The sequence below is a fragment of the Budorcas taxicolor genome, chromosome 3, assembly GCF_023091745.1.
Source record: "Budorcas taxicolor isolate Tak-1 chromosome 3, Takin1.1, whole genome shotgun sequence".
Taxonomy (NCBI): domain Eukaryota; kingdom Metazoa; phylum Chordata; class Mammalia; order Artiodactyla; family Bovidae; genus Budorcas; species Budorcas taxicolor.
Genome location: NC_068912.1, coordinates 120,762,043 through 120,782,517, shown reverse-complemented (window position 1 = coordinate 120,782,517; position 20,475 = coordinate 120,762,043). Strand labels below are relative to the sequence as shown.

Sequence of the window (20,475 nt, the reverse complement as noted above, 5' to 3'; positions counted from 1 at the left end):
CCAAGAACGATCCCAAGAGGGAAGGGCCCCTTAAACCCCGGCAGCGGCGCTCGGCAGCCCCTCCAGACCCAGGGAGTGCGCAGCGGGTCCTCGGTGGGCACGGCCGGCGCCTCTGCAGTTACCTCCTGAACGTGTACTTGCTCTCGGCCCGGAAGAAGTAGACGTGGGACTTGAACTGGAGCTTGAAGACGTGCTCCTTGTGGATGCTGTCAGTGTCCCTGGGCAGGCTCACGCTGTAGCCCAGCAACGGGAGGCTGGCCAGGGGGTGGTCGTCCTGGAGGTGGCAGGGCGTGCTCACTCCGCAGGCGCCCAGCCCCACCCACCCAGAGGCGGGTTCTGTGAGGCCGCGGCGCCCACAGGTGGAGCCCCCGCCTACCTGATGAGTTTTGTAGAAGAACAAACAGAAATTGGTGAAGACCACCCAGAGCTTCTGCCAGCCACTGCTGTTCTTGAACTTCCTCAGCAGGTATCCAGAAAGCTGGTTCTGAAGAGAAATGCCTGTGGACATGTGTCCCGGGACCACTGGCCCCGGAGGGCCGCCCCCAGGCTTGACTGGGCGCCTCCCCTGGCCCTGCCGCTGTCTTAACGGTCCAGTGGGCAGGGAGAGGATGGACGAGCCCGGCGCTCCTTGTCCCCAGCGTCCCGGGACAGACACGGGAATGGGCCGAGGCTCCGGATGAGGGCTGGGGCTCCATGGGACGCCCACAGCGGCGTCTATCCGCAGGCTGGGGGCATGGTGCTTGCGTGCCCTGCTGCGGTGCCCACTGTGCTGCCCGCTGGCACCCCATCCCTCTGGACGTCACGAGTGCGGCCCCAGGCCTGAGCCCATGGACGGCACAGGCGGCTCCTCGGGCTGGGGCCCCGCACCTCTGACCCTGGGGCTGGCACAGATGGCAGAGGGGCACCCAGGTCACCTCCTGTCCGGCGGGTCCCCGCGAGCTGGCCCGCTGCCTGCTCAGTCCCTGGCTTGGCCCCCACCCGCTCCGGGGGCGCCCAGGGGCCTGACACCCCAGGCTGCATGCTGCTGCGGAGGGAGCAGAGCAGGGGCACCCGCGCTCGGCCGCACCTCGCCGGCTGCGCTGCGGTCGGCCCTGGATACGCTGGTCTGGCGGCACCAGCACACGTGCGCGGTGGTACTGGCGCGGAGCTGGCCTGTTCCTGCCACGGAGCCCCGGGCCCCACCAGCCTCATCCTCGGACTCCGGCTCTATGGAGGCCTCGTCGGGGAACCCTGGGGAGAGGCCAGCCCTGGCTGAGGCTGTGGGAACCCCGGCCACACACTGCCCTGCCAGAGCGCCCATGCCCGCCACCCCCTAAACATGCCCCATGGAAGGAGGGTGTGTGGGTGTAGTGGGTGGGCTGCCCAGGCGACCCCCAGCCCCGCCCCCAGAAGGCCTCCTCGGTGTCCAGGGCCTCGGCTAGCACTCACCACGGGGCAGGGGGCACAGCACGCAGGCCGGGGGCGCCGGAGCGCTGCCAGTCTTGACTGCGTCGATGGCCGCGTTCAGGTCGTGCAGCCACTTGGCCTTCTCCAGCCGGGTGCTGCGAACGGGCCTGAGGCTCAGCCGCTGGGCAGGGCCCCCTCCCGCAGTGGGGCAGGGAGTTGGGGCGCCTGCCCTGCCCAGGCACCCCGTGCTGCAGGTCCTGAGGGCTGGCAGGGCTGCTGGCCGCCCAGCCTGACCCACCGTGCCGGCTGGGGCTGGCCCACATCGTGGTATGTTCCTGAATCACGGGATTTTAAAGCTCTGGTGCAGAAATGGGTGCCTGAAGCCTGGGTCACAGTTAAGCTGCCAAGGTCTCCTGGTGGGAGTTGAGTGTGCTGTGCTTTGACGCCAGCCAGGACCCCAAAGGGTGCGGCAGGACCCAGGCCCTCTGGGAGGCGTGGGGCCAGGCACAGCTCAGTGCCGATCCCCATCGAGGGCCTGCACAGGCCATCAGGAGCCTGGGTCTCCTTCCTGGGGATGTGACCTGGGGCAGGGGGCAGCCTGCAGTGCCGGGCCATCCTGGGGATGGTCTCAGCAGCCACACGCTCCCACTGAGGGTGAAGCTGCTCCCCTGAAGCAGTGCTCACCGGGCCGTGTGTCCCAGTGACCGTGATATGCATGGCACGGGCCCACAGGCAGACAGGGAAGGACAGCCCTCACCTGGCCGCCACCACGATGGTCTTCCGAGCCGCGTAGATGGTGAAACAGTGTGGCACAGACCGCTCACTCTCCCGATCCTCCACCTGTGGGCGGAGAGGGGGGTCTGGACCAGGAGCGTGGCTGGGGGGACCCGAGCTTGCAGCTGGACGCAGGTGCGCACCAGGCCCCCGCTGGCTCTACCCGGGGCTACAGGGGGCACCGGGATGCCCCCGCTGGGGCCCTGCCACCCAGGTGGACGACCTGAGGGCCACAGGCACCGGGCTACTCACCGGCGGGTCCAGCACTATCAGCTGAAAATCAAGCACAGGAAGAGACGGTGAGCGTTTTGTTGAAAAGAGAGTCGGACAATTCATGATATAAAGTGGTGCCAAAACCTAACAAAGACGCAGAGAAAATCCACACAGACTAACCGTGATGATAAGGATTAAATAACTCCAGGAAGAAGCATCCCCTAATTGGACCTAAAGGCGGAGACAAGACATCGCTCCATAGCAAGCCAGGTGGCTCCAGAGATGCAGGACGGTCTGCCGTCCCGAAGCTGACTGACAGGATCCACCGTGTCACCAAGAGCGGAGTGGCCGTTCCCACGCACGGGAGCCGCTGCCAAAGCCCCGCGCCTGAGGAGACCTCCGGAGACCAGCAGAGGACGCCATGCCGGCAGGGAGTGACTGTCCGCCGCCTAGGGCCGCCAGCCTTCCCTCCACAGTCAGGAGTGAGCGTGCGGTGTCTGTCCCCAGCACTACCTGGTTATAGGTGACCGCCCCCCCCCACACACACACACGGGACGCCAACCAGGGTGCCCCACGCAGGACTTGCAGGTCAGAATCTAACATAAACCCTGAGCAGCGGCAGGCAGCAGGACAGGGTTATCAGGATGGCATCTCCTCTCAGTTAAATAGGTTAATACAATTCAACAGAAATCTCAGTCGTTTTCCTTGAAGGAATTCATCCAAATGACTCCAAAGTTTACTTAGAAGTAAGTAAACTTACTTACATACTTGAGACTAGCAAAGGACTTTTTAACAGGACAGATACGAGAAGGAACTTACCGATGCAGTGACTAACCACTAATGAGAAGCGTGCAGACTGATGCTAGGACAGACAGAAATGGAACAGAGCCTCCAGAAAGAATCCAGGTATAAACACAAGAATGTTTCATATGATCAAGGCAGCCTTGGGGTCAGTGAGAAACATGAAGGACTCAACAAATGATGAGAAAGCTGACTACAAAAAGGAAAAGTTACATCTCTCTAAAAACATCTAAAACAAATTTTAGGCACATTAGTTAGAAAAATAAAACACTTCAGTGTATCAGGATAGAAGCTGGCAACACAATCTTGGTGCGGGAAAGACTTTCTGAGCCTGCAGCAAGGACAGAAACCCCAGAGGAAAAGATGGACAGACTGCCTGACTGAAAACAGCGACCTTCACACCTTCAACAAGTAGGGCGTCTGTGCCACGTGCAGTTCTAGGAACAAGACAAACACGATCTCTCTGGATGGAGTTTAAATTCTCCGAGGTAAACCAAACTGAAGGCAGAGGGAAAGGAATGACTGGCCTGGCGAGCACCCGAGGCCTGGAAGGGTTTGGAAGCGCTCCACACTGTGGAAGGTGGGGCGGTGCCCAGGGCTGCGGCAGAGGCAGGTGCAGACACACCTGGTGGGAAGGTTACCCGGCCAGCTGCTTCTGCAACCGCGGAGCGTTAACAGTCAAGAGTGCCCCGGCCCACACAATTTATCTCAAGGACGTAACTAAGGACGTGTCGAAAGACAGAAATGGTGGTGCTGTTTCTCATCCCGAAAATCCAGACACAGCCAAGTGTCCAGTGCAGGGAGCTGGGGCCTGGCTCCCTGGTCCAGTGCTCAGGACTCCAGAGCCAGTGATGAAAGCAGAGGCTGTTGAGATGAGCTGCCGAGCAGAGCCAGCAGCGGGCACAGCCAGCCTGCGGCACACGCTCCTGAGTGATGGCCAGAGGCCCGCAGAGCTCCCTGCCGGGCACCACAGCAAGCAGTGACTTCCACTCGGCAGTTTCATCTTTTTCCTATGATGATGTCACTTATACTTCAGAACAGAGGGGATCTGCTTCTAGGGATGGCGGGTGAGGTTATTGAAACTGACCCCTTCATGCTAAGAGCGGGAAAAGCTGAACAAATGTCAGAGACACCTGTGGAGGTTCCAGCACTGTCTGGAAGGAGATGTGTGCCCGGCAGGCAGAGGGCGGCAAGAAGGGCCAGATGCCACGAGGGAGAGCGTGGCGGAGGACACAGCAGACGCCAGGGGAGCTGGACCGACACGGGAGCCCACCCGCCTCCCACAGCGGATGGAGCCTGGCGGGGCTGCAGCGAGACGGGCTCGCTGCCCGACAGCACATCCTCACGGCAGAAGCCTGAACTCGGCTGCCCACGTTTGCTGGTCCCAGGACGGGTGCCAGGTTGGAGGGAGGTTCACACGGTAGGGAGTCAGTGTCTGCGGCGGTGTCTCACCACAGAAACCAGCGATCGCGGAGAGGACGGACTGCAGCACGTCAGGACGAGGCGCCCTGCTCGTCAGACAGCGTCCACGCCCCATGCTGCCCTGTGACGGCGGGCGTGCGGCATCGACGCAGCACGCGGCGCGGTCCAGGCCCGGGCAGCACCGGCGTGCAGCGTGTGCCTCGTCACCTGGCCGCGCGCAGGACTCCGGGGTGGCCACTGGGAGCGGCTGCGAGCCGGGTGCTGGCCTCGGCCCCTCACCCATCCGGGTGGGGGCATCTGTGTCGCCACCTGAACACTGTGTGTGCAACAGCAGATCACGGCGCCACAAGGAGCCAAAACCGCCGCTGGAGAGAAGAGATTCGCGAATAGAATTAAGGGCGTAAAGCGAGGCGTCAGAGGGGTGAGGGGCTGAGCTTTCTCTCTCCGACGCGGTGTCAGCCCCATCCCTCCAGCAGCGCTGTGGCCCCAGCGCCCGGCCCAGGCTTCCTGTGGGCTCTCCTGCCAAAGGACAGGGCTCCTTGGGGCTGGCAGGTGGAGTGCTGGAGGACCCGGGCCTGGTCCTGCAGGTGCTGGTGGGCGTGATCGGGCGGTGTGGCCATGGGAGCCCCGAGGACGGCAGCCACAGCGGGGGAGGGGACCGAGAGTGGCTGTGAGCCCGCCTGCCTGGCGCCCACACTCACCAGCATGCCGCGCAGCGGGAGGAGGCCCCGGATCTGGAAGTGGCCGCTCCCCGCGGCGTCTCTGCTCGCATACAGCAGCATGTCTGAGAACTGAGGGGCCAGAGCTTTAGGTGAGCAAGTTCTAAAAACAAGCGGCCCTGGTCAGACCAGCTTCACTCCAAGGGCTCGTGGGTGGTTATTCAGTTTGCTGGAGATTTTTGCTAAAAAGGGATTTTTTGCTTTTTTGTTCTACTCCATTGTGATTTTGACCAGAGGTGACCAGTGCCACGTGAACAGCAGGCCTCTTGGGCCAGCAGAGTGGGGTGGTGGTCCTGAGAGGCTCTCCTGCAGGAGGGGGCGAATCCATCGAGATGGCAAGAGGGAGGTGGCAGCAGGGACACCCAGAGGCCTCAGGCCCTGTGGACTGGCGTGAGCAGGGCGTCCCTGCCGCGCGGCTCTGTGGGTTTCTCTACCTTCCTGCTTTTGCTTGGCCTGCACACAGGTGCCCCGTGCCCAGAACCAGGATTGGGGGCTGGCCCGGGGCGTCCCCGTGTCCCTCACGGCCCCCGACAGCTCGGCCCTGCCCGGACGGTGCCCGCCGACCTACCAGGAAGAACATCCTCTGTTGCAGGCCCTTCCTGGTGAGCTTGAGGAGGCAGCCCTCGCGGACGAGCTCCTGGAAGACAGGGGTCCCTGAGTGCTGGCCCAGGGCACCTAGCAGATGGCTCCTCACCCTCCGTGCTCCCCGAGGCCCTCACGGCCCCGCTGGCCCTACCGTGGCGCCCTCCTGCCCGGGAGCCCGCCTGCCACTCCAGCCTCCTCCTCCTGTCTGCTCCCCGGGGTCCCCCGCGTCCTGCCTGCTGCCAGTTAACCCAGTGCCCCATGCCTGAGCCGCTGCAGGCTGGCTGTGCTGAGGGCTGGCACTGCTGTGCTTCTGGAAGGTTCTGCCACGGAGATGACCCGAGTTCAGCTTTGGGGAAAGCCGGGTGGGGCAGCTAGAGAATGGCAGGGAGGAGCACGGGACGCCTGGTTCCCACCAAAGATCACGGGACTCATGAACGGGCGCCCTGGGGCCTGACCAGAGGGCTCCTCCGTGAAGGCACCGTGGCTGGGGCGAGAGCGTCCAGTGGTCCCGCAGCCCACTCCCCCAGGACTCGGGGCCCTCACCGCCAGGCCAGGCCCCACACCTGCCTCGGGGGCACAGGCATCAGACATCTCTGACGGCCTGCACCGTGGCGGGAGGGTCGGCCTGGGGACCTTGGACAGTTGATGTGGACTGTTTCTGAAGGGGCAGTGTGGGCTGTGACCCGAGAACACCCCGAGGACTCCGGCCTCAGCAGCCCTCGGATGCCCTGAGCAGGAGCGCAGGAAGGAACCCTTGGCCCAGAAGCCCCGGCCCCAGCCAGGGGCCAGCCCCACGGAGGAGGAGGGGCCGCAGCAGCCTCACCCTCCTGCCCACAGAGCAGCCCCGCCGCCCCCGAGAGCCCAGCACTGCAGCGCCCGTGCCCCGACGCTGGCGGGCGGGCCTGCCGCAGTCCTGCATCCTGGGCTTCGCGCACCCTGGGGCCTCACCGGCCACATCCAGCCTGCAGCCCTGCTCCTCAGATAGGTGACGCACTGTCTGCCGGGGAGGCCAGGCCCCCCGGTGTGAGGAGAGCAGGTCTCTGTCTCAGCAGCGGTGATGGCAGCAAGGCCTGGTCCCCGGGGAGCCCGCCCTTGCCCCTGCCCTGTGGGCTGCTCCTGTTCATGTGTCTGTGTCCGTCGAGTGACAGCTTCCTGGGAGCATGCGAAGAAACCACAGGAACAAGAGCCCCCAGCCCTGTGAGCAGCCCCAGGGAGCCGGGTGGTCTGGGGGGAACAGCGTCCCAGCTGCAGTCAGCCCGGCGCCAGGAGGGCAGGCCCTTCCCCTTCAGTCTCGGTCCTTAGGCTCACGGTCCCACGTTCTCAGGGCCTTCTAATGAGGCTAACAGAAAACAGGCCTTGCACACCCATGCTCTCACGCATGTGTGATGCTCTCACACGCGTGTGCAGGCAGAAAGCATCCCCATGCAACCCTTAGAACACTGCTGTGAAAGGGAAAATCGTGTCCGACTCTGTGACTCCATGGACTATACAGTCCATATTCCCCATGGACCCCATGGAGAATTCCCCAGGCCAGAAGAATACTGAAGTGGTAACCGTTCTGTTCTCCAGGGGATAGTCCCAACCCAGGAGTCAAACCCAGGTCTCCCACGTTGCAGGTGGATTCTTTACCAGCTGAGGCACGAGGGAAGCCCAAGAATACTGGAGTGGGCAGCGTTATCCCTTCTCCAGCAGATCTTCCTGACCCAGGAATCGAACTGGGGTCGCCTGCATTGCAGGTGAGTTCTTTCCAAAGCAAAAGCTATTAATGGCAAAAAGTAAGCAGCCCAGTAGACATAGAGACCCATAGAATTAAACTGAAAATTCAAAAATAAACTCACTCCAGGGCCCATTGATTTTTGACTAAGTTGCAAAGACAGTTCAACAAAAGTGCTGGGACAGCTGTATTCCTACCTGGAAAGGGGTGAAGTTGGACCCCTATCTCACACCATATACAAAAGTGAACTCGAAATGGATCACGTCTACATGTAAGAGCTAAGACATAGGCAACTTTCAGGAGAAAATGGGTAGATCTTCATACCTTGGATTAGGCAATGGCTTCTTAGCTATGACACCTGAAGCACAAGTAACCAAAGAAAAACAGAGAAGTTAGGCACCAGCTAAATTAGAACCTTCCATGTTGTACATGATGCCATCAAGAAAGTGGAAAGCTGACCCACAAAATGGGAGAGCATACTTGGGGAGTCATACTCTGGTAAAGATCTGTTATTCAGAGGTGAGAGGGAGCCTCGCGGCGGTAAAGAGACAAACAGCCCAGTGAAAAGGTGGGCAAAGGGCCTGAACAGGCACGTCTCCAAAGAAGGCACAGGAATGGCCAATAAACCCACAGAAAGACGCTGGATGTGAACCACCAGGGGAATGCAGATCGAACCACGGTGAGGCGCCGCTGCATACCGTCAGAACGGTATGGCTAACTCAGAAAGACCAGATATGGAGGAATCAGAACGTTCACATGCGCTTGGTGGGTGTGTAAGATGCTGCAGCCACTGGGGACAACTTGGGCAATTTCTCAGAATGTTAGACACAGAGTGACCGCGTGACCTGGCAGTTATACTCCCAGGCACATACATGTGTGCCCAGGAGAACTGAGAACACACGTGCACACAGGCCTTACACACGGTGTTCACAGAACCACAATGGCCAAGCAGTGGAAACAACCGAGGTGTCCATTAGCAGATGACAGAAAAACAAAATGCGCTGCCTCCAGAGAAGGAGCGCCGCTCCTCAGCCGGGGAAGGAATGAAGCCACAACCCCCAACACGAAGGAGCCTGAAGAAACTGCTGAGAGTGAGGCTCCCTGTGTGCGAAACCTCCCGAGTGGGGAAGTCCAGAGACAGGAAGCCAGACGGTAGCTGCTGGACCAGGGAGCGGCGGTGGGGGTGACTGCGAACAGCGATGGGGTTTCTTTCGGGGAATGGAAATGTCCTGGAATTAGTGGCGATGTGGTACAACCTCAGGAATACACAAACAACTACGGAATCGTTCACTCTGAATTATGTCTCAGTCAAAACCAGTGACGTAACCAGCTCAAAAAATGTTCTCAAATGAAGCCACTCACCCTGCCAGGAGCGACGAGGCTCTCTATGCCGACCAAGTCGCGCTGCAGCTCTGTCAGCTTCTGCAGGCTCTCCAGCTGGACCAGGCTGTGCTGGAGCTCGGAGGTCACTTCTGTGATGGCCTGGAGGGCATCTGCATGGAGAGGTCCCTCAGTACGGGCAGGGGCAGGTGGGCTGGGGGGGGACAGGTGGGCTGGGGTGGCGGGGACAAAACCCTCCCCTGACCAGCTTGTGACATTTTAAAGGTGGTTTTAATTCCAGGAACACTGCGCTCAAACTCCTCACAGGACTGCCAGGGAGAGCAAGTGTGGGTCCTGAAACCTGGACTCATGTAGCCCAAACTGCTCCTGGCTGACACCCAGGCTCGGTGAAGAGACAGGACAGTCTTTGGAAACAGCTCTTTAATGTTGTGGACTCTCATTTGACACAGGCTCTTTCACGGTTCCCTTAAAATGCTTAGAGCCACTGGGACAATTGTGTCCTCTCCTTTTTAGCAAAACCACACTTGCTTTCAGCAAGGAGAGGAAGGGCACTGTCGGCACCGTAGGGTCCGTTTTGTGCCTTGTACATCAGAAAGCATCTGTTCTGTCCTCAGGACGTGGGAGACCCGAGCACGGATGGGCTGCCGAGTTCTCTCCAGCATGTCTGGTGACAGCGGTGACTTGACCTGAGAGGCAGTGATTTCCTGCTCTAAGTTTACCCTGCAACTGCGAGTCCTATCTGGAGGTCACAAGCATCAGGGTTTATTCTTTGGTCTTTTTAAGAAGTGAGAAACAGCAGAGTCCACGGAGTCAGATGCTTCGGTCAGGAGCGTGTTCCCCGAGTTTGTGGTTTAGAAGCAGCCGCCCGGCCCTCTCCTGCCCCGCCGGGCTCGAGAAGGCCCCGCCGGCGTCAGACGGCACTCACCGCGGAGGTCGGTGTGGTCCTGGCCGCGTGGGTCGGGGTCCCCGGGCACCGGGGCGCACAGGCGGCGCAGCAGCAGGCGGTAGTGGCGCAGGCGCTGCAGCGGCTTCAGCAGGAAGGCGTCAAGCGGCAGGTAGCAGACCTTCTGCAGCTCGAAGTCGCGGCGCAACGCCTCCAGCCTCCGCAGGCGCCGGCTGGCCGCCTCCAGCTCCGTCAGGATCTCGTGCAGCCGCTGGAAGTGGCCGGTGAGCGCCTGCGGGCGGGACTGGCTGAGCGGCGGCGCGCGCGCCCCGGATCCAACCGGGCAGCCCCTCGGAGCCGCGCCCCCGGGGTCTAGCCCCTGAACCAGCGTCTCAGCGGACCGCACAGGCGGCCGCCGGGCCAGGTAAGCGCCACCAAACGGTGTGCGCGCGTGTGGGTCTAAGCTCACGCCGCCTCCGGGACGCGCTTACAGCCCTCCCTGAGAACCGAAAACCGGGAGACGCGTCCGGGGGAAACACGCTCACCTTAAGCCTAAAAGGGGCGCCTAAGCCACAGCAGGGCGGGGCGGGGCCTCGGGGGCGGGGCCTCGGGGGCGGGGCCTCGGGGGCGGGGCCTCGGGGGCGGGGCCTCGGGGGCGGGGCCTCGGGGGCGGGGCCTCGGGGGCGGGGCCTCGGGGGCGGGGCCTCGGGGGCGGGGCCTCGGGGGCGGGGCCTCGGGGGCGGGGCCTCGGGGGCGGGGCCTCGGGGGCGGGGCCTCAGGGGCGGGGCCTCAGGGGCGGGGCCTCAGGGGCGGGGCCTCAGGGGCGGGGCGGGGCCTCAGGGGCGGGGCGGGGCCTCAGGGGCGGGGCGGGGCCTCAGGGGCGGGGCGGGGCCTCAGGGGCGGGGCGGGGCCTCAGGGGCGGGGCGGGGCCTCGGGGCGGGGCGGGGCCTCAGGGGCGGGGCGGGGCAGGAAGCCTCGAGGAGGAGCACTTGGCGTGTCGCGCAAGAACCAGAGCCCCAGCGCTGGGAGCGCGGGCGGCGCAGCTGGAGATGAGGCTGCTACCTCGGGCTCCCTGTATAGGGGCGCAAGCGCAGCGGGAACAGCTGCACCAGCCCCACGGCTCTGAGGGGCGCGGGCTGAGGGAACCCTGGCCAGGCAGGAGGCAGCCCTGGGGGGTGCTGTTGATCCTGAGGGGCGTGTGTCCTGAAGAGAATGCCTTTGGGGTGGAAGAGGCAGCTCCGAGAGGACCTGGGCTGAAGGGAGCTCTGTTCTGAGGGGGCACTGACCCGAGGAAACCCCGTCCTGGTGGAAATAGCGCTCCGAGAGGAACACGGCTCAGAAGGGCTCCTGTCCTGACCTGAGGGCAGAGCTGACCTGAGGGGCAGTCTGTCCTGCCTTCTGTCGTTCTAAGGAGAACACTGTCCTGAGGAGGAAGCTGGTGTCCTCGCCACCAGCTGCTAGGCCCAGAGCGTCACACAAGCCCATGCTACCTTTAACTGAAGCATGTTCCTGAGCAGGATGTCCCCGATGCGCTGGTGACTGCCTGTGGCCTGGGTGCTAGAAGATTCCTCCCTGGAGCAGAGGGACAAATGAGGTCAAAATCTTGGACAGCTTGTGAGAAATGCTCCTCTCGCTGCTAGTGTGATGGTGAGTCCCAGGCTCAGAACAGCACCCAGAGGCTCTGAGGGGGAAGCCATACTTGACAGAGACTGTTGTCATATCTCGACCATCCTTGAAATGGTAGTGACCAGGCAAAAATGGATCATCTCCTGAGACTAGAGATCTTTCCAAGAAAATGAGAAGCACCAAGGGAACATTTCATGCAAAGATGGGCACAATAAAGGACAGAAATGGTATGGCCCTAACAGAAGCAGAAGCTATTAAGAAGACGTGGCAAGAATATAAAGAACTATGCAAAAAAGTTCTTCATGACCCAGATAACCACAATGGTGTGATCACTCACCTAGACCCAGACATTCTGGAGTGTGAAGTGAAATGAGCCTTAGGAAGCATCACTACAAACAAAGCTAGTGGAGGTGATGGAATTCCAGCTGAGCTATTTCAAGTCCTAAAAAATGATGCTGTGAAAGCATTGCATTCAATACGGCAGCAAATTTAGAAAACTCAGCAGTGGCCACGGGACTGGAAAAGCTCAGTTTTCATTCCAATCCCTAAGAAGGGGAATGCCAAAAAATGTTCGAACTGCCACACTGCTGCTAAGTCGCTTCAGTCGTGTCCGACTCTGTGCGACCCCACGGACCGCAGCCCACCAGACTCCCCCGTCCCTGGGCTTCTCCAGGCAGGAGCACTGGAGCGGCTGCTGTTTCCTTCTCCACAGTTATGCTCATTTTACATCCTAGCAAAGTAATGCTCAAAATCCTTCAAGCTAGGCTTCAATAGTACATGAACTGAGACCTTCCAGATATACAGGCTGGATTTAGAAAAGGCAGAGGAACCAGAGATCAAATTGCCAACGTCCATTGAATCATAGGCTTCCCAAGTGGTGCAGTGGTAAAGAATCTGCCTGCCAGTGCAGGAGACACAAGAGCCGTGGGTTTGATCCGTGGGTCAGGAAGATCCCCTAGAGAAGAAAATGGTAACCCGCTCCAGTATTCTTGCCTGGAAAATTCCATGGCCAGAGGAGCCTGGTGGCCTACAGTCCACAGGGTCGCAAAGAGTCAGACATGACTGAGTATGCACCAAAGCATATAGTATACTATAAAAAGTATAGTTGGAGCATAGAAAAAGCAAGAAAATTCCAGAAAAACAACTGCTTCGCTGACTGTGCTAAACCTGTTGACTGTGTGGATCACAACAACTGTGGAAAATTCTTAAAGAGATGGGAATACCAGAGACCTTACCTGCTTCCTGTATGCAGGTCAAGAAGCAACAGTTAGAACTGGACTTAAAACTACAGACTGGTTCAGAATTGGGAAAGGAGTATGTCAAGGCTGTGTTGTATATTGTCACCCTGCTTATTTAACTTCTATGTAGAGTGCATTATGTGAAATGCTGGGCTGGATGAAGTACAAGCTTCAATCAAGATTGCTGGGAAAAATATTAACCTCAGATATGCAGGTGACACCAGCCTAGTGGCAGAAAGTGAAGAGGAACTAAAGAGCCTCGATGAGGGTGAATGAAAGGAGTGAAAAAGCTGGCTTAAAGCTCAACATTCAGAAAACTAAGATCATGGTTTCTGGTCTCATCACTTCATGGCAAAGAGATGGGGGAAAAATGGAAACACTGACAGACTGTTTTCTTGGGCTCCAGAATCACTGTGGATGGTGGACTGCCACTATGAAATTAAGACACTTTCCCCTTGAAAAAAAGCTATAATAAACCTAGACAGCATCTTAAAAAGCTGAGCCATCACTTTGTCAACAAGGTCCGTATCAGTTCTGTCGCTCGGTCATGTCTGACTCTGCAACCCCACAGACTGTAGCACGCCAGGCCTACCTGTCCGTTACCAACTCCTGGAGCTTGCTCAGACTCATGTCTGTCACGTTGGTGATGCCATCCAGCAACTCATCCTCTGTCTTCCCCTTTTCCCCCTGGCTTCAATCATTCCTGGCATCAGGGTCTTTTCCAATGAGTCAGTTCTTCGCATCAGGTGGCCAAACTATTGGAGCTTCAGCTTCAGCAGCAGTCCCTTCAATGAATATTCAGGACTGATTTCCTTTACGGTGGACTGGTTGGGTCTCCTTGCAGTCCAAGGGACTCTCAAGAGTCTTCTCCAACACCACAGTTCAAAAGCACCAGTTCTTTGGCGCTCAACTTTCTTTATAGTCCAACTCTCACATCCATACATGGCTACTGGAAAAATCATAGCTTTGACTAGATGAACCTTTGCCAGCAAAGTAATGTCTCTGCTTTTTAATATGCGGTCTAGGTTGGTCATAGCTTTTTTTCCCAAGGAGCAAGCATCTTTTAATTTCATGGCTGCAGTCACCATCTGTAGTGATTTTGGAACCCAAGAAAATAAAGTTTCCATTGTTTCTCCATCTATTTGCCATGAAATGATGAGACCAGATGCCGTGATCTTCATTTTTTGAATGTTGAGTTTTAAGCCAGCTTTTTCGCTCTCCTTTTTTCACTTTCATCAAGGGGCTCTTTAGTTCCTTTTCACTTTCTGCCACTAGGGTGGTGTCACCTGCATATCTGAGGTTAATGATATTTCTCCCAGCAATCTTGATTGAAGCTTGTGCTTCATCCAGCCCAGCATTTTGCATGATGTACTCTGGATAAAAGTTAAATAAGCAGGGTGACAATATACAACACAGCCTTGACGTACTTCTTTCCCAATTTGGAACTAGTCCATTGATGCATGTCCGGGTTCTAACTGTTGCTTCCTGACCTGCATACAGATTTCTCAGGAGGCAGGTAAAGTGGTCTGGTATTCCCATCTCTTTAAGAATTTTCCACAGTTTGTTGTGATCCACACAGTTAAAGACTTTAGCATAGTCAATGAAGCAGAGTAGATGTTTTCCTGGAATTCTCTTGCTTTTCCTGTGATCCAGTGGATGTTGGCAATTTGATCTCTGATTCCTCTGCTCCTTCTAAATCTACCACGTACATCAGGAAGTTCACGGTTCACGTATTGTTGAAGCCTGGCTTGGAGAAGTTTGAACATTGCTTTGCTAGCGTGTGAGATGAGTGCAATTGTGCGGTAGTTTGAACATTCTTTGGCATGCCTTTCTTTGGGATTGGAATGAAAACTGACCTTTTCCAGTCCTGTGGGCATTGCCGAGTTTTGGTGGCATGCTGAGTGCAGCACTTTAACAGCATCCTCTTTTAGGACTTGAAATAGCTCAGGTGGAGTTCCATCACCTCCATTAGCTTTGTTTGTAGTGATGCTTCAAGGCCCCTTTGATTTTGCACTATAGGATGTCTGGCTCTAGGTGAGTGATCACACCATCGTGATTATCTGGGTCATGAAGATCTGTTTTGTACAGTTCTTCTGTGTATTCTTGCCACCTCTTCTTAATAGCTTCTGCTTCTGTTAGGTCCATACCATTTCTGTCCTTTATTGTGCCCATCTTTGCATGAAATGTTCCCTTGGTATCTCTAAGTTTTTGAGATCTCTAGTCTTTCCCATTCTACTGTTTTCCTCTATTTCTTTGCATTGATCACTGAGGAAGGCTTTCTCATCTCTCCTTGCTATTCTTTGGAACTCTGCATTCAGATGGATATATCTTTCCTTTTCTCCTTTGCCTTTCACTTCTTCTTTTCTCAGCTATTTATAAGGCCTCCTCAGACAGCCGTCTTGCCTTTTTGCATTTCTTTTTCTTGGGGATGGTCTTCATCTCTGTCTCCTGTACAATGTCATGAACCTCCATCTATAGTTCTTCAGGCACTCTGTCTATCAGATCTAATCCCCTGAATCTATTTGTCATTTCCCCTGTATAATCGTAAGGGGTTTGATTTAGGTCACACCTGAATGGTCAAATGGTTTTCCCTGCTTTCTTCAGTTTAAGTCTGAATTTTGCAATAAGGAGTTCATGATCTGAGCCACAGTCAGCTCCCGGTCTTGTTTTTGCTGACCATATAGAGCTTCTGCTTCTTTGGCTGCAAAGAATATAATCAGTCTCATTTGGGTATTGGCCATCTGGTGATGTCCACGTGTGGCGTCATCTCTTGTTGGAAGAGGGTGTTTGCTGTGACCAGTGCGTTCTCTGTGCAGAACTCTGTTAGTCTTTGCCCTGCTTCATTTTGTACTCCAAGGCCAAACTTGCCTGTTACTCCCGGTATCTCTTGATATCCTACTTTTGCATTCCAGTCCCTTATGATGAAAAGGACATCATTTTGATCCATATAGTCAAAGCAATGGTTTTTCCAGTAGTCATGTATGGGTGTGACAGTTGGACCATAAAGAAGGCTGAGCACTGAAAAACTGATGATTTCAAACTGTGGTGCTGGAGAAGTCCTTTGGACAGCAAGATGATCAAACCATTCAATCCTGAAGGAAATCAACTCTGAATATTCACTGGAAAGACTGATGCTGAAGCTGAAGCTCCAATACCTTGACCTCCTGATGTGAAGAGCCGACTCATTGGAAGAGATCCTGATGCTGGGAAAGATTAAGGTCATGAGGAGAAGGAGGTGACATACGATGAGATGGTTGGATAACATCACCGACTCAATGGACTATGAGTTTGAGCAAACTCTGGGTGACGGTGAAGGACAGTGTGCTGCAGCCCATGGGTTCAGAGAGCTGGACATGACTCAGTGAATGAACAACAAAATTCTTTCTTCCGGAACAGGATAAATGAAAGCAACTTTTGTGTCTACTAACATCTGTTGCAATGAAATAATGACCCCTGTGAAATATTTCCTGAAGCTGGAAAGCTCCTGAGAGCAGTGATGGTGGGAGGTGCCAGGGGCGGGGGAGCGGGGGGTGTGCAGGGCATTACCAGAGCACCAGCCTCTGCTCCACCTCACGAAGGAAGCTTCTGTGGAACTCGTAGATGGGGTCGATGTTGGAGAAGAGCAAGGTCATCAGATCTGCAGGCATGGCGTCCGCCTTGACCACCGCGCTCCGGAACCACTGCCGGGAGAGCTCAGGGTGACCCAGGAACCTCACAGCTTAGGTCATGTGGCACTGACTGCAGAGCCCGAGGACAGCTCAAATCAGTGCTGCGGCCAACCTCTCGGCTGGTCACCCAGTGTTCACAATATGACAGAACGATTCTGGATGAAAAGCTTCCAGGCGTGTGTTGCCAGGTTTACAAAGACTGGACCCAGTGCTGACCTGACTAGACATGTTTGAAGGCAAATATATTTAACAGAGCATATATGGCTCAGCTGGTTAAGAATCCGCCTGCAAGGTGGCAGACCTGGGTTTGATCCCTGGGTTGGGAAGATCCCCAGAGAAGGGAAAGGCTACCCACTCCAGTATCCTGGCCTGGAGAATTCCATGGGGTTGCAAAGAGTTGGACACGGCTGAGCGACTTTCACACTTCGCACACTCCGCACACATAGACATGCATACATGGATTTCGTGACGGCCAAGAGCGCTTGTCAGGAGGGGTTCTGTCTCTGACCTAGATTTAAGAAGTAGTCAGAAAATCAAAGTAACAAAGGATTTAGGTTTCATACCACGGTAATAACTTCTAAATCCTTCAGGCATGTTCGTTCTGTAGCGAGAATCTCCTTTGCTATGAAATATGCCTCGTCCGTAGGCACGCACTGCAAGAAGCGCAGACAGCGTGAGTGAACGTCTGCCGGCCATGTCACCAACCGTCCTAACACGCCATCTCTTCTGCTGAAATTAGCACTGTTGTGTGATCTTCACGTGTAATTCCTGAGTCACTTCTAAGTGAAAATATAAGCCCAGTTTTATCTCCCTCAGATGTTTTTCTCATATTATGTTATTCTTTTTGAGAAAATAATCACTGCTTAAACGCTGGCATACCCTGAAACTAATTAGTCATTCTGTGATGAGATTATTGTTCCGATGTCGCTCCCAGGACTGCAGCTGGCTCACACACATGCAGGTACACCTCAGAGAAGCTGCAGGTTGGGTTCCAGACCGCCACCATCAAGCAAACGTTACAGTAGAGTGGGTCAGATCAACGTGCAGGGACAAGCCCCAGCGAGAGCCCTCCAGAGCAGGACGGGCAGGGCTGCACCCGAGTAGCAGGCCCCCTGCTCGCCTGGGCCCGGGGCTGTGCCTTGCCCCTGCAGGGCCCCACGCCACCCCGAGCAAGCCAAGGTCTGCTTGGCGGCCCCTCCGCCATGCTTTCCCACTGGTGCTCGCCCGGCCCTACTGTGTTTCTGCACGCTCACCCTCTGCTCCTCCACCAGGTGGAAGACTTGGGGCTGACCCTCCAGTGTCAACTGTGGCAACAGGTACCTGGGACATGCCAAGTGCAGAGGTCCCTGCCCTTGAGCAGACAGCCTCCCAGGAGGAAACAGGTAGGAAGCAACTCTAGCTGCTGAGGAAGTGACCCATCTGGGCAGCAAAGTGCACGGGATGGGAGCAGGTGGGGTAGAGGGTGGGTGGTCCGGGCCAGCTCAGAGGTCAAGGGTGGGGGTGGGTACGAGGTGAGAGAAGTGGTCGCCGGCGGGAAGGCAGGGTCTTTGGTGCCTACCTCAGCACATGGTGGTGTGGTGGCCCCAAGGTGAGTCTGGGGGCTGGGGCTGCTCGGGAGGTGCAAGGGAGGTGAGCCAGGGAGGGGGGGGGCCACACATTCTGGAGGTCCGGGCCCAGGCAGGTGGAGGAGGTGAAAGAGTACGGCAAGGGTGAAAGTCCAAGGCTGCAGGCGATCAGCTTGGGGATGAAGTGTGGTGGGGTCTGAGGCGTGCTGGGAAAGGGAGGCTGAGGGCCGGGGCTTCTTCCTGGGGCCTGAGACCAGCTCCCCTACGGGCAGCGAGTCAGGACGAGAAAGCCTGCAAGGAAATGCCCCGTCCAGGAGGGAGCATTGCTGGGAGGTGGCGGTGCCCGGAAACAACCGCAGCAGCATCACTGCCGAGGTCACAGCCGCACAGCGGGTGCCACCAGTTAGTGACGAGGGGCTGCCAGCAGCAGGGCGGCAGCAGTGGCTCATGGACGCCAGCCTGGGTAGCCAGGGCCAGCCCCGATTTCCAGATCGAATAGCAGCTTCTAGGAAACTCAGTGGGGTGGACGCCAGCAACACCCCAAGGTCAGGGCCCAGGTCAGGGCAGAGGGAGGGGCCGAGCTTTGTTCCCGCAGAGCCCGAGGGGAGCCAGCCAACAGGCAGAGGGGCACCCATTAGAGAGAGAGCGCCAGCTCCGTTTCAGGCGGCCCAGTACTGTGGGGCCTCGCCAGTTTCCGCACAGTTAGTGGGAGACGCTGGTAGGGAAGGGGTTTCAGGCAGCAAGCTGGCACTGGGCTCTGGAGAGGACTGGGCAGCCCCCCACCCCCACCGCAACCTGTGAGTTGGGCAGCCAGACGCTGATGCCAGAGCCCAAGGTGGGCTAGGAACACGGAGGCGGCCCCAGCCCTGCCGAGGGGTCATCAGGGAAACTGGGGCTCCCTGCCTAAAGCTGGGGGCCCTGAGGCCAGGGTGCCCCTGCTTCAGGCCATGGCCTCGCTTACGAGCGGCGTCTCTCCTTGATCCCCGGCTCTGCCTGCCAACCTCGTGCCTGCCCGACACTGAACTTGCAGGCGGGGGCCTCACCTTCTGCCACAGGCCCAGCCCCAGGACACCCCTCCAGGACCACCTCAGCCACCAGCCCCTGCTCCCCTGACCCCCGGGCCTCCTCCCAGCTCCTCCACTGTTAAACTGAAGCCAGTGGTTCGGGGAGCGGCGAGGCTGAGGTCTCCGGGATCCAGCCCCACACTCGGAACCAACGGATGCCAGGAACCGTGAGAACAGCGGGGAGGCCCATTGTGGCGCGGAAGCCCCGAGGTGAGGGGAGGGTCTCAAGTCTGGGGCGCCCCTGACCCCCGCTTCCCAGCAGCAAGCACCCCGGGGGCGCCCACCTTGCATCTCGGCTCCTCCCGGTCGTCCGTCCTGGCTCCAGCGGCGTCAGCGAGGACGGGGCCCAGGAGGGGGCTGGGGCCCTGCGCGGCTGGGCCCTGGGGGCTCAGGCCCGGCAGGCTCCTCTGGGTGGAGGGAGAAGGCTGAGGACTCTCCACGGAAAGGCCTGGAAGTGAACGGGTGATGGGGGGCGATAAGGAAGGGTGGACCCGAAGGGCAGCACCACCACCAGGCCCTTCCAGGGACGGCGGCGGCAGGCACGGCTCAGTGTGACCCCACTTTCCCAAGGAGCCTCCAGGGCGGCCTGGCCTGGGGCTCGGGGTCCCGGGAGATGGGCCGCCACAGAGCAGGGAGGGGACCGCAGGTGGGCGAGGAGGAGGACAGGTGTGCTGAGGCCGACTCATTAACCCTGCCCCAGAAAGCTGGGTCGCTCAGAGTTACCTGCACGGTTCTCTACATCCCTGAATTGTTCATCAACAAGGACTTTACTCTGGCGTTGTAGAATCATACCACAAAAGCAACTAACACTCACTGTCCTTCCCTCCTTCAGGTGCTGTTTGCTCCTGATCACACTGAGGCCAAGTCTGCACCTTGTTCTATGTCATCCAACATTTTGTAATACAAAATTATGTCACCTACTTAGAAAAATCCTCAAAGGTTTATTTATAATGTTTTTCTATGAGAAATTAATAACTATTAAATGCCAAATTTGACAATTACCTTGAAGTAGAATTTCAGAGAAGATACTTAATTGGTGATTAAAAGCAACTTAAGATGCCCTAACAAGTGCGGTGTGAAGGAGGTAGGTGTAGAGAACTCCCATGCTGTAGCCCTGCAGCCCCGCAGCGCAGCTCTCCTCCCAGCGGCCCGGTTTCACATTGACAAGCTCAGAGCCCTGGGGAGCCGGAGCCGGGACCCCACCCAGGGCTTCCGGGGACGGGCTCCCCAGGCCGGCTGGTAGAGCTGACCCCTGGGCTGCTCACACCACATGGATATAGACACAGACAAATGTTCGCTGACACTGGAAAACCCGGACAACGTAGAACAGAAACAGAACCCGTTTATTAAAAGCTGCTTTCATTACATGTTTAACATCGGCTAAGCCACCTGAAAATGACGTGACTTCCCCACGTCCCCTCCTGCCACGCCAAGCCCACAAGGTCACGTCTGCCCAAACACCCAAACACGGCTGCT

The 20,475-nt window shown here is 57.5% G+C and overlaps 1 protein-coding gene across 2 annotated transcripts in view; it reads right to left on the bottom strand.

Moving 5' to 3' along the window:
* FARP2 (FERM, ARH/RhoGEF and pleckstrin domain protein 2) overlaps positions 1-20,475 on the bottom strand; it is a 103,415-nt gene that overhangs the window by 568 nt on the left and 82,372 nt on the right. The window contains exons 14-27 of one of the 2 annotated variants that reach the window (XM_052636758.1): positions 19,284-19,447; positions 16,934-17,023; positions 16,249-16,382; positions 11,329-11,410; positions 9,881-10,130; positions 8,977-9,107; positions 5,884-5,952; positions 5,298-5,387; positions 2,413-2,433; positions 2,144-2,226; positions 1,429-1,541; positions 1,067-1,230; positions 377-484; positions 123-274 (exon numbers count right to left, since the gene is read on the bottom strand). In XM_052636758.1, coding sequence (XP_052492718.1) covers positions 123-274; positions 377-484; positions 1,067-1,230; positions 1,429-1,541; positions 2,144-2,226; positions 2,413-2,433; positions 5,298-5,387; positions 5,884-5,952; positions 8,977-9,107; positions 9,881-10,130; positions 11,329-11,410; positions 16,249-16,382; positions 16,934-17,023; positions 19,284-19,447 — 1,651 coding nt within the window. The remainder of the gene's footprint in view (positions 1-122; positions 275-376; positions 485-1,066; positions 1,231-1,428; positions 1,542-2,143; positions 2,227-2,412; positions 2,434-5,297; positions 5,388-5,883; positions 5,953-8,976; positions 9,108-9,880; positions 10,131-11,328; positions 11,411-16,248; positions 16,383-16,933; positions 17,024-19,283; positions 19,448-20,475) is intronic. The other variant, XM_052636759.1, reaches the window with a different exon arrangement.